General features: G+C 38.6%; 1 protein-coding gene across 3 annotated transcripts; it reads right to left on the minus strand.

The window, feature by feature from the left end:
• Positions 1–307: 307 nt before the first annotated feature.
• Positions 308–15,426, minus strand: LOC111592814 (neuropeptide-like 1). Of its 3 annotated transcripts, XM_023305254.2 has the most exons (5): positions 15,119–15,426; positions 4,528–4,647; positions 3,462–4,131; positions 2,585–2,847; positions 308–715 (listed from the first exon to the last, which is right to left on the minus strand). In XM_023305254.2, the coding sequence occupies exons 1-5, from the start codon at positions 15,188–15,190 to the stop codon at positions 383–385; spliced, it is 1,458 nt and encodes a 485-aa protein (XP_023161022.2). In that variant the 5' UTR covers positions 15,191–15,426; the 3' UTR covers positions 308–382. The 3 variants fall into 3 exon arrangements, with proteins under 3 accessions (XP_023161022.2, XP_023160997.2, XP_023161007.2); XM_023305229.2 differs by lacking the exon at positions 2,585–2,847 and having other exon boundaries at positions 598–715; XM_023305239.2 differs by lacking the exons at positions 2,585–2,847; positions 15,119–15,426 and adding an exon at positions 4,772–5,004 and having other exon boundaries at positions 598–715.
• Positions 15,427–15,944: the final 518 nt, after the last annotated feature.

Raw genomic sequence — 15,944 nt, forward strand, 5'->3', positions numbered from 1 at the left:
CAGAGATAATCGAAAGTTTCAAGACGATATGGTTTAGTTGTGATATTAAACGTTTCTATGCTTTGCACTGGCATCAGTTACCTCAATTATACATAGATAAATAAATAATTCGATATATATATATATATTGATACAGATACGTATTCGAGTGGCACCGAACTACGGCAAACTTTGAGATACAGATACATTTGCGCTGCGTAGCTACGTGTGCTGCAGGTGTGTGTGTGACGGTGTTAAAGAACTACTACATCGAAAATACTGCATAACACATTTATATATATATATATAGAAATATTTATATATATATGTATGTATACGATATTGTTATTGTTATTGTTATTGTTATTTTTAGGATTATATTGTCGCGATATCTATATAGAGTTTAGTATTCGTAATTGTCCATGGACTCACCGTTGCGTCGATAGACGCCCCGTTGCAATGCTGTAATACGCGGAGGTGTGCCCCACGAATGGAAGGGATAGACCCGGCTTTTGATAGGACCACTCGGCAGCGAGTTGGTGGAAATGCTGCGTATGCGTGCAGCGTTTGCTGCCGAAGATCTGGCTGTTTCGATGGGATCCACATAGAATTTGGACAGACTACCGCGTATGCCAGCACCACTCCAGTTCATCATCGGTCGATTGGGTAGGAAACAACGTTTACAAACGGCTGCGATTGGTTGACGCAGTCGCTCGTGTTGGGGGTAGTACTCGACCTGCAGTTACCAAAAGAAGAAAACAAAACACACACGCACCCATACATTAGTTCTCTAGTTTTCACACTCACTAAACAATTCAACAGCTGTACAATAACTATGTATGTATTAGAAAACTCTGGATCGCTGTGTTGTACCGGAACACATGCAACTATATGAGATACTTCAACCATCCTACACGTAGAATACTGCAAGAGCACTAAATTCAACTAAAGCAAATAAAACAAGACAGTGTAAACATAGACCAAGTCAAAACATGCCAATGGGTTGACCTTTTAGAAACATGCCAATGAGCCAAAAACAAGCTTTACACACTTAAGTACAATCAAGAAAAGAAACACTTATAATTTTTTTAAAAATTAAATTAAAACATATAGAAAGTATTAAATTTTTATAAGTAGCAGATTACATAGAATTTTCAAAAATATATATATAATTTTTATTTAATTTTCCATACGAAATTTCCTTTCTCAGCAGCTCAAAAGTCGGCAATAGTTTTGCTACCCAAATTCTATTTTTATATTTCGCCTTCCGCTCAAAAGTATGCTACAAATTTAATGCTACATAGTGTTCCTGAGAACAGTTTGGCTACTTACATTTTCACAAGTGTCAAAATAAAAACAAAAACTCCTAAAAAACTTTTTGAATTATCACATTTAAATGCCAAATGCGTGGCAATTGAAATAAAGCAAGCGGAAAAGTTCTGCCACAGCAAATAAAGTGCAGTAAAATCAACTGCCGAGGGGAGAAGGAGGGGCAGGCACATGGCCTTGGTGGTAGGCAAACAAAATGCCGGAAATTAGACGATTATCCGTAACACGCAATGTTGGAGGGTATAGGCAGAGTGCAGAGCTGGGCAATAATATGTGCGCAGATTTGCCAAGCATACGGAAAATTGAATTTCCGGTTGGCAGTCAATTGGACAAACCGTTTGAAAATGAACAGAAATCGTATTTCGAACACGAATGTGTTAAGGGAAACATGAACATGAATTGAATATCGACAATACAATATAAATTCACAATAGAAGGGAAATTCCTAATGCAATGGCGCGAATAGCCGCTGCTCAGTTCCTCAAATCATTCCTAAAGAAAAGGGCAGAACGACTATTTTAAGAACTTTTGACACCTAGAAACTGGAGGCAAGCTAAAGCTTTCTTTAGGCAAGTCGTGTTAGTCTATGTTTAGCTTGCATAAGTCAAATAGAATTACGTTAGATTTACATTGATAGACATTAGAGGCCATGTGAGGCTATGGGGGGTTAACTTAGGTATCCTTCGATTGCATTAGATTGTGTTGTCGAGTTAGTTCTGGTTATGTTAGGTGAGGTAGTTCCATGTTGTGTTAGCTCCTTGTCTAGTTATATTATGTGCCATGTAACCTTAATTCAACTCAGTTCAAGACACACAAAACTCATTATTATCCTCTTTTCATGAAGTACTATCTAGGCCTTACTTTGAAAAACTTTCTAACGAGGCAAGTATTTCCAGGCACCCAATCTGCATCAACATAAGCTCTTCATGCTTCATACAGTTACTAACGTTAAAAAAGAAGTTACAGAAAGATTATAAAAAGTCTCGATGCTTTAGCAGACCAACAAATTATAAGCCCTTCTGCTAACATAGCAATAGTAGAATCAGGCATTTACTAGCACTAGAGTTACAACTAAAGATATCACACAGATAACCGGCTCGATCAAAAGAAATAGCTAAAACGATCGACTCTACTGCAATATCTAATCTGTAGATAAATACAGAGACAGGCATATGAGAGAGAGAAAGAGAAGATCAAAAACAAAAAAAATTGAGAAAACGATCAGAAATGGAAATTAAAAAGCTATACACATCGAACCATCTCCATTTACTCATACAAGTTGCCTGGCACGTCCCGAGCGACTAAAGCGACCGCCCGCACCGCCAAAGCCGCTGGCGGTGCTGCCGGTGGGGCTGCGCAAATAACGGTAACTGGGCAGAAAGCCGGAACGATAGACGGCGCCAATGTGACGCTTCTGCGGCATTGCCTGCAGTTGCTGCTGTTGATCCTCCTCCAGCTCCTCAGCAAAGACAGCGGCATCGCCATCAGTTGCCTCATTGCCATGCTCAATGCCAAACAATTCGGGATCCTTGGAAGTGTCTTTGGTAGTGATAGGTTGGTATATATATATATTTACAAATAGTGCTTGAGAAGGTACTGCATAGCCACTAACTAGGTGCAGTTGTGCTAGTGAATGAACAGGACTGGGGAAGCTATCTGCGACAAGCCGCAGAGTCGAGTTCATAATCTTGCAGATGAGACTTAAGTAAATATATACTGATCAGTCTAAAGGAAGAAGCCATGGGATAATAATATCAATTTCATATGATTGATATTGCTTCAAAATACTTAAACTTTTGTGTCTTGTGAGCTAAATAAAAACGTTTCAGTTTCAACTCAAATGGATATTTGAAAAGAGGAATGATCTTAAAAAAATATTTACTGCAATGCTTCTAGCTCATACTGGAAGCATATACAAATTAAGAGCTGATAAGCATAAAGCAAAAAGGATTTAATTCAAGTCCTTTGGATACATAAGTAAATATGTAATACAGCTTTAAACCGAATCCGGCCAATAAACCAAAATGAACTGGACTTTGTTTCTCTTCATTCTTAGCGGACATTTCAAATTGCATACTAAAATGCATCTTCTGCAAGTTTATCAGCAACTTCTATGGATAGAGCAATCCCAGTGTTAAGCGACCACTACTTACCAAGGAAACGCTTCTCGGCACGTCGATAGTCATTCCAATCGAGATCGGCATAGCCAGCATAGCTGGGATACCACCAATAGTTTTGCATGGAGTCGGCATAGTCCGGAGCAGCGACGGCGGGCAGAAGCATCTCCTCGTCCTCACGCTTCTGCTGCACGCCATGAACTGGAGACGACTTCAAAGCGCCCAGATTACGCTTCTCGCCGCTGTTGCGCTGATTCTGATGCTGCTGCGAGTTGTAGCGCGCCACGGCGGCAACATTCCGCTTAGGCTGCTCCCGATGGGTGCTGGGCGCGCTCTGTAGCCGGGCCATGGTGGCGATGTTGCGCTTGCCATTGGGCAACTGGAAATCACGCGCCAGGGTGCCCACATTTCGCTTGCCAAAGCTCATAAGTCCACCAGCACGAGCAAGGGAGCCAATGTAACGCTTCTGCTCGCTGGGCTCCCCAGACTCAGCATCAGCATAATCGTCGCCGGGCTCGGCCGTGGGCAGTTGTCCGTTCTTGGCCAATGTGGCCAGACTGCGCTTGGGTGCATTCAGCAGTCCCTGTGCTGCCAGAGCAGCTACGGAACGCTTGTCCTCGTCCAAGTAGTCAGCATAGTCGCCCTGCTGCTGCTGCTCCTCGCGTTCGCGCAACAGATTCTTAAGCTGATTGCGCAAGGCGGAAGCCTGTTCGAGTAGGGCATGAAGTGAGTCAAGAGAGAGAGAGAGAGACAGAGAGTTAGAAAGAAAGATAGTAGAGGGGACAGTGAAAAACGAAAATAAAACGAAGTAAAAATAGATTTAAAATGATGGAATAAGGCAATAGTAGACAGAGGGTGGAGAAAATGGTTAGAAAAGTGGTTTGAGGAGAGGCAAGGAATGAGTGAATACGTGTAGAAGATTTAAGAGAAGACAATGAATTTATTAGAGGAGGGAGAGCATTAGGCAGATTGATGAGAGAACAGAAAGGGAATAAAGAGATGATAAAGAGATTGAGTCTTAAATGCCAATTTCAGCTTAAAGCCCGCACAGCGGTTGCCTGCATTGACTGAGTTGGGGGAGGTAATCCTTTAGGTAGCTTACGTGTAGCTGATACTCCGGACTGGGATTCATGAGTTGATTTATTATGGTCTCCATTTCACAGGGTGACACGTTGCCAATATCCTCGGTAGCATTCACAGGAAAAGCACGCGGCTGAACGGCCTGCAAAATGGAAAAGAATTTTTGAGCCGAGTGAAAAATTTGCTTGCATCAAGTCGAGAGACGTTTCAATTAGCTGACGGTGCAGGGCTCGCCCCGAACTCGCTTAATTGCCGCAATTATTTACAGTAAATTAATTTTGAAATGTGTCGATGTTTGCCGCCTTTGCAAGCGCCTCTACTTCCTTCCTGACAGACTGCCGACAGCATTGCGAAAGCCTGTGGCTCCAGTTGGCAGTTAGCAGCTCTGGCAAATTTATTGCTTTATTTGTTGCATACTTTCGAGCGTCATTTATCAGCATCTCAGGCGCAACACATTAACGCAAATTTGCGCATATTTATTTAATGCCAGCCACTTACATAACTGTCAAACTGTTGCGCAAAGCTGCTCAGAGCATACTTCGATGCGGAAGTATGTCGAGAAAATCCTTTCACTTCAAGTTTCTCAATCCGGCATTTCTTTAAACTAGTTTCCAGAACACAGCACAGCCGTTTTATAACTTTATATTTGAAACCAGCTTTTAATATTTCATATAGCTTATGAAGTAGTTTCGCTTACTGTCAAGAAATTTTCTTGGAAAAACTTTATTAACGGCCTTAGTAAGAAAAATATTTTATTAAATAGAAGTTTGTATTTAACACAGCTTACTCTATAGCTTACCTTGCCTCACGGCTATAAATTGTGTAAAAGAAAAACATTTTTAGACATTAAGTGTTCACTTTATATAGGAATTTTATATAGAATACATGCATACATATATGATACTAGTGTTTATTGTCAACTTCAGTTCACAGCTAATCCGACTTAGTAACCGGACAGCAAATACCATAAGCGCTCTCGACGTGTCATATTTTTTTTTTGTCTACTCACATCAACAGCAAAAAAGTACACTTTACGCATATGCTGGAAAACTTAAGCTGAACTCATAATATTTAGCTTTTAATATACACAGCACAGCAGCAGGTAGAAGGCAGTAGACACAAGACCAAATGGTGAATGGTGCTTCAAGCGAAAGGATAACACCAAGCAGCTAAACAAAATGACAGAGAGCGCCTCCTGCATGGCTGTCTGTCGGTTAGTGTGCGTGTTGTTTCCTGTCTCTACGAGACAATACACTTGGCTTTTAATAAACCAACGGCTGGGTGGAGGGGCAAAAGCAGCGGCTGCTCTACGGCAACAGGATGTGCCGTAGAATGTGTTTGCCAACGGCGCAAACGTCCGTAGTGCAAACGCCGTAAATCTCAAACAGAAATTGACAACTACTTATGGGCACTCATGTGTGTTTGTGTGTGTGTGTGTGTGTGTGTGTGTGTGTGTGTGTGTGTGTGTGTGTGTGTGTGTGTGTGTGTGTGTGTATGTGTTTGCATTGTATTATTGGGCTGCCTGCTTAGAAGTCAAATCTTATCCCATATTAGCACAAGAAATAACGCCTTGCAGGTGTTTGCTACATCAACTGAATGATATCCTGCGGGTGTTTCGTTTATTTGATAAGCTTCAAGGTTTTGCTATATATAGTTGTGCCTAATGAGAAGTTAAGAGCAACTAGTTAGAGCTCGAGATGAACAACTATTGACATTTAAGCATAAACAGCGCGGCAAAGATAAGATCAGATTTATCTCAAACAATTATTAATTTTCGTATTTATTTTTTCTCATCAAGCTACTCTCTACTCTCTAGCCAAATTTACTCAACTAATCAGCAGTAAGAGTAATATTCAATTACAAAGTGAGTCGACTTAAAATAAATCTATAAATTTGAATACTATACGATTTCATTTCAATAAGAATTTATGGCAAAGAACTCATTTTTATCTGTAATTTCACAAACATTTACCAAGCACGCCACAAATATAAATTTTCATTGTATTTGTAAAGCTCATTTAACTGAAAATTAATATTCACGCAGCCCAAAACAAAAATAAATGTAAAACCAATCGAGATTTTTTTTTGTTGATTTTGCACTCAATGGAAATTGGGGATTTTTTGTCATTTGCGAATGCATGAAAATGTTGTTAAGCGATTGTATTTAATCTTAAATATGCATGCGAATACCATAAATCGTTGCATGACAAAGCGAAAAGTGGGCAAAACTCTGTTGCATACTTTCGAGCGGGATGCCCTTTGTGTGTACTTATTCATGTGAGCTGCGCAGATTGCGATAGCAAACAAACAACGGCAACGACAACAACAACAATAACAACAACTGCGTGTTCAGTCTTCCTCTCACTGGCTGCCTTTCTCCCTGTCTCTCGCTGTCTCTGTCTTTTCACATAAAACTGCCAATTCATGGCAGCAACTCACGAGCGCCCCAAAGCATGCAACAAAAATTTAATTTCAAAATTCAAGCAACCAAATTCCACAAAACACTTCAGTTTTTTGTCTGCCAAGAAATAGTAGCGCGTCACAGCTAGTCTCAAGCCCAAAATAAACAAGGGCGCTGAGGCGTGGCAAGTGTCGCATATTTTACTTATTTTCCTCGACTATCGCAAACATGTGCTTGTCGCAGCAAATGAAGCGCGCAGCTTTTCCAGACCCCAAAAATGTGCGCTGACAAAATTGTTCGCCTCTCTACTTTGTCGAGTTTTTGTGCATAACGAGAGCTATATCACATAGAGAACGGACGAAGATGGCTCAAAGGGAAAATTTGGCAGGTAAAGACATTGCTGCTTGGAATATTTTAAATTTATGAGTGAAGATAAAGATAATAAAAGTATTTTTGTCTGATATTTGCTTTAAAGCGAAACTTATTCTTGGAAGCATGAAAATATGTATATATAGTTAAAAATTGAAAAATATTTTTAATTAAATTAAAAAAGAAAAGAAAAATCAATTTTTAAAATGAATAGTTATCAAAATTTAAAATATTATATTCTTAAATTTAAAAAAATAGAAAAATTGATTCTTAAAATTTAATAGCTCTCAAAAATTAAAAAAGTTAAATATATTTAGTAAAGTCTCAATCAAATATTGAATATTGCAATTCTGAAATTCATAATGAAATTGAATTATGATTTTATGCAAAGCTTTTCAAATTTATTTCAACTATTTTCAACACATTTTCAGCTGTTGATGCTAAAGCCTTTATGCAGCTATAATTAAATTTTCGCTTATCCACTTTATGGTTTAAGTTTTATGCTGATTGTGCGACAAATTTTATTATTTAATTTGCAGGAGCGTAATTAACAGCTGAACCCCTTCACAATTGAAAGTGTCAAATGCAGACCGCGTCCGGTGGCGCAATGAAAATTCAATTAAAATGCAAAATAAAACAACAGCAAAATGAAAAACGTCAATTAAAATAACCGTTAACTGAATGGCTGACAGGACCTGCCAACGCACAGGACAACCCATAACAATTGAGCTCTTTAACTACTTCGATACGTCTCAATTCGATTTGTATCCTTAGCTAATTGAACGTAATATTGTATTATTCCAGTTCTGAGGTACGCGATATCCAAGCGTTTAATCAGCTTTGTGGCCAAGGATTCATTGGCCACGCCCAGCTTAACTGTTCGCCCACTTTACAGACAGCCTGGGTGCTCGGCTGTTGTAGGCAACAGCCTCTGTCCTCGCCTGTTGAGCCGCTTATGTCCTGCCACACGCAAATTTTATTATCGCCCAAGCCGGGACATGCCTTGAGCATTATTTTTTGTGTGCCTGTTACTGTTGCCATTGTGGTTATACTCTAGCATAGAGTATGATAGCCTTGTAACAGAGTTTGTAACGCAATAATGGAGACAACCAATTTGTAGTATTATAAGAAATAAGATTTATTCAGGAAAAAAGCAAGGCGAGAAGACAAAAGAGCTTTTAGTTTTGGAAAACATTCTTGTAAGGGTATTTAGTTCTCGGCAAGGCATAGAAAAATGCTCAACTTCCTCTGTCTGTTCTTGCGCACTTTTTTGGGCGCAATGTAATGAAGCATTTTGTTGCTATTTTCGCTTGGCATTTCTTTTACTTAAGTAAATATTGTGCGTAGCATTAAAACTTAAGTGCTTTGACCTTCACGGGATTGTTCTTGAGGTTGGCCACATATATCTAATGGAACTTTTGTTTTGGACAAGAGTCTTATGAAAAGGTCCACTGATTATGACAATGATTAAATTACGCTTATTTGCTTTGAAGTTTTTATTTGTTGATTGTCTTGTTGGGCGTATGCTAATAGAATATTAGCATCGGACTCTGAAAGGGTCTTCTTCTTGAAGACCACTTTGAATTTTTCAGAAAGAGTACACAGTAATGTGGGCGATGTACTTCGTGCAGTCCTCAGAATAATATTTTACCATTATGTCCGCTTGACAATAAAAAGCAAAAGCGTCCATTAAACAATTTGTGACATGCCAGAGGACATTATCTATGTCCGTTGCCCACACGCTCACACACACAGCTTTAATTGTAATTACCTCTCTCTCGCTTTATTTGCCACTCTCTGTCGCTTTGTGATGCGCCTTTCATAAAACCCAACAATTCATAATGGAATACACAATACCTACATGGCCAGCACCATTTAAGGTAGCCGGACTTTATATGTAACGCTATAGTTGTGGAGGTGTTGTGTGTGGGCGTACCGACAATTACACAAACTATTCGAAATGCCAAAGTGGAAAAAGACAGCAATTTCTTAGCGTCACTAAGTGAGTGTCTTCATATGGCGAAAGGCCTACGCACCGCATAAGTGATTGATTGACAATAATACACTGAGAGAAAAATTCTTATGCAGGCTGATATAAGCTATATTTGTAAAAAACTTAAGTCGATTTGTTAAAGTTTTAATAATACGTTTCAAGCCACGAATTAAAGAATTACAATATGCTTGGGTTATACATATAATCAGAAACTTTGGACTGCAGACGAAATTAAATGGAATTTTATTTTTTTTTCTAAGATGCAACTTCTATTGAAACGATTAAATCGAATTTATCATCCAGACATGTTTTTCCAAGTGCGTCAAAGCTGTTGTGTTGGCTTTTCACGTTTCGGCTTTCTGCTAAATCAAAGCACAACAATCAATAAAATTTGAGCCCAAATTGATTTTGTTTTCGTAACAAAGTCATCAAGACGTCTGGCCACACGATAACACATGCTCATGCCTTAAGGATGTGCCGCTCAGGTGATGAACTCAAGAGGTTTCAATTAAACTGCGTTTGCATAACCCTGGTGACCTTTTCCAAAAGCATCCCCAGAGTAATAGCTAAAAGTGAGCTGCTAAGGCAACAATAAATCATTTTTATGTTTTCTCGAGCATTTCGCCTTTTCGTTTCGTTCTTTATTGCGATTGGATTTTTTGCCAGGAGCTGCAGTCAATGTTTTTCTCAAAACTGGGCACCTGAAGCATACATTTTATGAAAATAAATTTAAGAATAAGCTTTAACGTGTGTTTTCATTTATATATAGCTGACTTTCAAGGTAGCTTTTGCAATTGTTGTGGTTTTTCTATTCTTACAGCGCTCAAATGTAGGCAACAACTGTTTGATGTATTCAACCACGCCCCCCGGCCACCGGTCTTCGCCTTTTCTATGCAATGCGCGTGGTTGTGCTGTACGAAAATAATATTTCCTGGCTTTTTAATAAAAATGTAAAACATGCAAGCATCTCACACCCACACAAACATGACGAGATGTGGACACATTATTGATGTCATCGCACGGCTGACAACGCTTGTATTATATCAGTTAGCTACGCTCCCTCTCTAGACACTAGACACAGCCGCCCACGCAGAGCTTGCACGAACATGATCTTATGCAATTTTAATTTACTTTTGCCAACTGCTGACTTTGTGTTTCGACTTTTTCATCTGAAGCTGTTGTTCGCTCGTGTTTGGTATTAATTTAAAGCTTAAAGAAAAACTGTGACAAGCAGAAAAACTCCAACGAACTGCAGCTGATTAAGCTAAACATAAGAGCGCATTAGAATGGGAAAACTTTGCGCACTTTTATTTTCATTTTCGCGTCGCTTAAATGGGAAAAGCTTTTCTACCACCCCGCAGGCCAAATGCATTCACATTGTTTATACTTTTCATGTCGTGCAAAACCAAGCTTAAATTGGATTAAAGTATTAACGCGACAGTAAAATAATAAACTATAAAATCATTTTGAGTTCTTTAGTTGAAGCTGTAGGGCATCCTTTTAATTCGTTTATCATTCTCGTTTGCTGAGCTCGATAACATCTTTATTCTACATTAGATTTTAATATATATGAACTTATATTCTTGATATTAAAAGTTTCTAATCAAACAAATTATAAATAAAAATACAACAAAGTACTCGAAATAAATTAACCCCAAAACTTCTATTCATTTTACTCAACTTCTCCTTCATGAGTTAATTAAGCAGAAACAATCAAATTGATTGTACTTAAACAGTTTCTCAATCTTTGCCTAATCAGTGTCAATATTTATCAAAGATATTTACACAAAATGTGACCCAAAAACTTGGACAAAAACTTTGCAGACAAAAGTGCCCAAGTTCGAGCCGCAATTGTTTGGGCAATGTCTGGCTAAGGACTCGATCTGAATTGTAGCTGCAAGAAGGACAGAGTGAAAACACATGCCATTCGCTTCAGGTGCGAATCCCCAATTACGCGTGACTCAGAGAGCGCGGCTCGGTTCGTTATTTATGGGGCCAGATAAGAGCAGTAAAAGTCAAGTTTTCATGTGTCTGTGGTTGTGCCTGCTTGTTGCTTACGCCAGATAATGAATTTATGTAAGCGCTCGTAATTTACAATTCCCTGAGCTTTGATTATTTTAGGTGAATAAATTTGTTGTGGCCAACGTTGCGTATGTGCAACTTGAGAGTTTCATGAGGCGCGCTAAATAATATGTGCACTGTGAGAGATAAAAGAGGTTGCTATCTGAGTGCAGCTACGAAACGTACGCCCACACTCACACACCCATCTATCGATCTGCTGTCTAATTAGATTGGCATTCCGCATGCTGAGCAGAAATGTGAATGCCAGTCAGCGCTGAATCATAAATCCTACATGCATAGCGCGATGCTAACGTTACGTAGTGCATCTGTATACCCACGTGCACGCCCCCGCGCTCACTCGAAGGCAGGCGAAATGACGCCCATGTCAATAAAACGCTGACGTTTTGTATGCGATTCCAATTGCGAATACGTTTGGGACTGGGCTAAGTATGGGGCCTGCTTTCACTGTTGTCTTAGCTGCAATTCTAATAACTGTCAGCCCAGCTGCATGGCATGTCTATACAACATATATATCAATCTGTTTATATATAGATATATATATTTCAAATAATTTGACGTCGTTGCAGCTGTCTTCAACAGTGATTACAACTGACACACTCAACAGGATAATAGAAATCACAATGATTTATGTCAAAGAGCTGAGATTCAAGCACTGAACAAACAGTTTTAATTTCAAATGTTAAACTATGTTGATGCTTTTAGTTGAAAAAAAATTTAAATTGAATTGAAGATGTAGAGAAATTAGTGCTAAGGAAGCAAACTTTAAACTAGTATTAAGGCAACTTAAAACCAGATGTTGATTTGAATGGAAAGTGAAATGAAGACAAATAAATTTTTCTTATTTAATGCTACAGTCGCTGACCAACAACTGCATTTTTTTCGGGTAAGTTAATTGTTATAGAATCATAAAATGTTTGGTTTCCAGCTTTAAAAAGGGATAATTTTTAGTTTAACACCAATTATTATGCTTTCAATCGGCATAGATATATTTACTATATATTTCTAGTCTACAAGATTATATATTCCGAAAGTCTAGAAACCGGAAAAATCTTTACACCTTATCAGCATTTATCCTGAGCTGATAAGGTGTAAAGATTTTTACATTCATGCATACAGACGAACGAACAGATATAGAGACTTTTCACATTCGCATATATATTTTTTATTCATTTCAATAAGTAATTCCCCTCAGAACAAGAACCTAAGACTCTAGTCACATTTTTTAGAGCTTATTCTTACTACCCTTTCATGTTCTGCCATCATTGCTCTAACAAATAAGCTCATCCATCAGTCGGTCAGTCCTTTAGTATTTAAAGATCTGCTCGGTCAGTATCAAGTTCTATTGTACAAAGCTTTACCACACTTCTAAGCGATTTACTCCTAGCTAAGACGACAACAGTCTTGTGCAGATTATAAACCACTTTGTTTTAAGCTCTGCAACGATTTTAATTACGCTCAAGCGCAAACCGCAATTAAGCTGCTTTGGCCACGCCTTTTGGCTGCCCATTCTGCTGCCAAGGACAAACTGTCACTTGAGCCTGTTGCTAACAACACTTGCAACATTCCTTTTTGTGTGCTGCCAAGCAAGGCAAAAGAGTTTTCCGTAATCTAATCCTTTTCTTAGAGCTCTTTATTAGTGCAGGCACCACATGGCGTATGCGTGATAAACTGACAAGATTTTAATGCGAAATTCCAGAAAAGATATATAAAGAGGCAGAGTCCAAGGGTGCTCGCGTGGTTTATGATATAGAAAATAATTTGCCACAACAATTTCGTCCTCAGTCACGCATTTATGACGGACAGCTGTCACGACACGGCTCGTGAACGAAAGGCAAGGGGTGACAGGTCACGACCACAGGCAAAACGTTGACAAATGTCAACAAATGTCAACAGGCAACAATAGAAAATGCTCCACATTCCATATAACTTGTTCAATGTTCAGCTATCTCTCGCTGAGCAAAAAAAACGGAAACAGATAATGAAGATGAGAAAAATATTGCACTTTGGGCTGGTCGCACGTGTCGCCAAATGGTTGGACTGAAAGAATGTGCGCAGAGTGGGGCGAGGCAGGGCATGGCAGGAAATGCCTTCTGTATCCCGCAGTGGCAGTCACGACGGCAACTGTTGCAGCTGCCCCATGGGCAGGCGTGGTTGCAACATAAATTACAGCAGAGCAAAGGCGTTTGCACAGTGCAATTGAAATATTGCAGACAATTTAGCCTGAACAAGTCCTTTCTATACCACTGCATATTGTCGCAACACCCAAGAGCCAGCTAGCAGAGCTAATGTCTTTCTCATTTGCTGATTGTGTGGGTGGAACAAGAGACGAACATGTTTAACATAAATTATATTATTATATAAGATGTCGGCGTAAAAGGTTTAGGCACAAACTAAACTAATTTGAATCAATTATCAAAATATACAGAGATTACATTGCATGCAAATTAAAGAAGGAGACAGTCGGTAATTTGTTGGGGATATATATAATTCAAATGCAATTGGAAATTCTTAAATAAGTTATGATTTTATGACGTCTATTTTGAGAGCTTTTATTCTGTTAATTACGATCTCCTTTACGAATGTGTGCATTTTCTTATTGATTAGCTTTCACTGTATCTGCTTGACAGCCACTAAATTTGGCTTACAGTTTTAATGTAAGTTAAAACGGTTCATCAACTAAATAAAGTCAATTAGCCCTATTTCACAGTTAAAATATATATCATAAGTGATCTATAAATACTATAATATATAGTAAAAATAAAAGTATAAAAACATAAAATTTAATTTAAAATTGAAGACACTGATATTTTATTAATATTTTGATATTAATTAATATTAATATTAAAAATTTTTAAGACATTTTTGATGTATTTAAAAATGGTATAAATATTTAATGTATTTTAATTTTTGTAACACATTTTGATGTTCACGAAGTCTAGCCGCATGAACACTACAGATTTATAAAGTACCAGGAAAATATATAGTTTTATAGCAAAAATACTAAATGTAACGATTTAAGAAATCCAAATTTGATATTTCAGTTACTGCAGAATCCCTTCTGAGGTTTTTCAAAAATTAATTAAGTATTACTGGACCATGGAAGAGTATATTGCGTGGCCAACTTAAAATATATTTTTAAAAAGTTTTCTTACGTGAAAGATAATTATAAAGATAAGATTATTTATAAAGTTATAATTAAAATCTATTTCCAAAATTTAAACGTGAAAAATATTTTGCTGGACAACGGCATATCTATTTTTTAATTTAAATCGCACTGTACTCTTACAATTGTTCTATCGACAAACGAAATGGAAAAAGGAATATAACAATGCTGAGGATAATTAAATTTCAAAGCCGTGCTCTTTACCACGTAATAAAATGGCAATTGAAATAACAGAAATAAAATACGTTTCATTTTCGTCCAACGGTCGCACAATCGGATATAATTGAAATCTGTTTTGTTTCGACGCAAATCCGTTTGAATAAAAATTTTAATGCGCCACGCAGAAAATAAAACGTGTAATAAGACGAGGGCCAAATACGGAAAGCTATTTCGCAGAAATTCACGGCTCGCTGCACGCACGTCCTCCTATCCGGCCGGACACTCCGGGAAAATGGCAAAAGGCGAAACCACAAGTAAATAGCTGCTCGCTTTGATAACTCGCCTGCTTGGTGCAGGCGTTGAAAAATAACGAAAATTAAAAAAAAATATAATCCCCGCCGCCGTTTAGAAATCCCCTCACCCCTAGCCACGCCCCTTGTACTTACCGCATTCAGCATCATGGCGAAGAGCAGCAGTAGCCATTTGCTCCTCTGTGCATTTGTGTGCACGGCCTGCATTGTGCTCGATGGAAAGGTAGCTTGTGTCTGAGATCGAAACTTTTTAATTGGATTTTGGACTTTCACACACAACGCGAACTTTACGTGGTCACAAATCGAACTGGATTAGCACTTTGCACCACTGTGCGCAGTCACTCTCAAACTGTTTCAAAATCTAACGGCCAAGTTAGTCTCTGCTGTGCCCGCTTTTTGGTCTCTGCCTCAAATCTTTTCCAGACACGTTCGCAGGCAAGTCTTTCGTTTGACTGTGCCCTGCAGTCAGGACACTTGGCTTTTTATACGGCCCGGATAACGGTACGCTCGGTTAGGATTGCTCGGCATACGCCTCGCTATTGCTCTCTCGGGTCTGGTAACGTGAGCCGAGCGCCAGCGGATAAAAGTTCCAGCAGCAACTGTTGCTAGTTGCATGCGGCATACTTTCAGGCCCTCCAGTCGAGTGTTCCTTAAAAAAGCTGTGTGTGTGTGTGTGGTTGGCCTGCTTGTGGGCTGCTTATGTGGGGAATGACGTCATCGCAGAATGCTAGCCAAATGTAACTTGTTGTCATATTGAGGGCAAACGTGCAGCACAGTGGAACCAATGAAATTAAGTGAGCATAAAATGGGGCGCTGCAAATAATTAAACAACAAAAATATAAATAAATATAATATATTTATAATCTATACAAATTTATTTGCAATGTATTCAGAAGTATCATGCCTTCTGTATGGCTAAACAATAACCAGTTGAAAACTCCATAGTCAAGAGAATATAAAC

The sequence above is a fragment of the Drosophila hydei genome, unplaced genomic scaffold (assembly GCF_003285905.1).
Source record: "Drosophila hydei strain 15085-1641.00,03,60 unplaced genomic scaffold, DhydRS2 tig00000060-arrow-pilon, whole genome shotgun sequence".
Lineage (NCBI taxonomy): Eukaryota > Metazoa > Arthropoda > Insecta > Diptera > Drosophilidae > Drosophila > Drosophila hydei.

Excerpts from the sequence above, each read along its gene's own strand:
- LOC111592814 (XM_023305254.2), bottom strand. The coding sequence starts at position 15,190 with ATGCAGGCCGTGCACACAAATGCACAGAGGAGCAAATGGCTACTGCTG. Across the intron at positions 4,132-4,527 it reads GTCCGGAGTATCAGCTACAC|GCTTCCGCCTTGCGCAATCA; the intron begins GTAAGCTACCTA and ends CTACTCGAACAG. Across the intron at positions 2,848-3,461 it reads TGCCGAGAAGCGTTTCCTTG|ACACTTCCAAGGATCCCGAA; the intron begins GTAAGTAGTGGT and ends TCACTACCAAAG.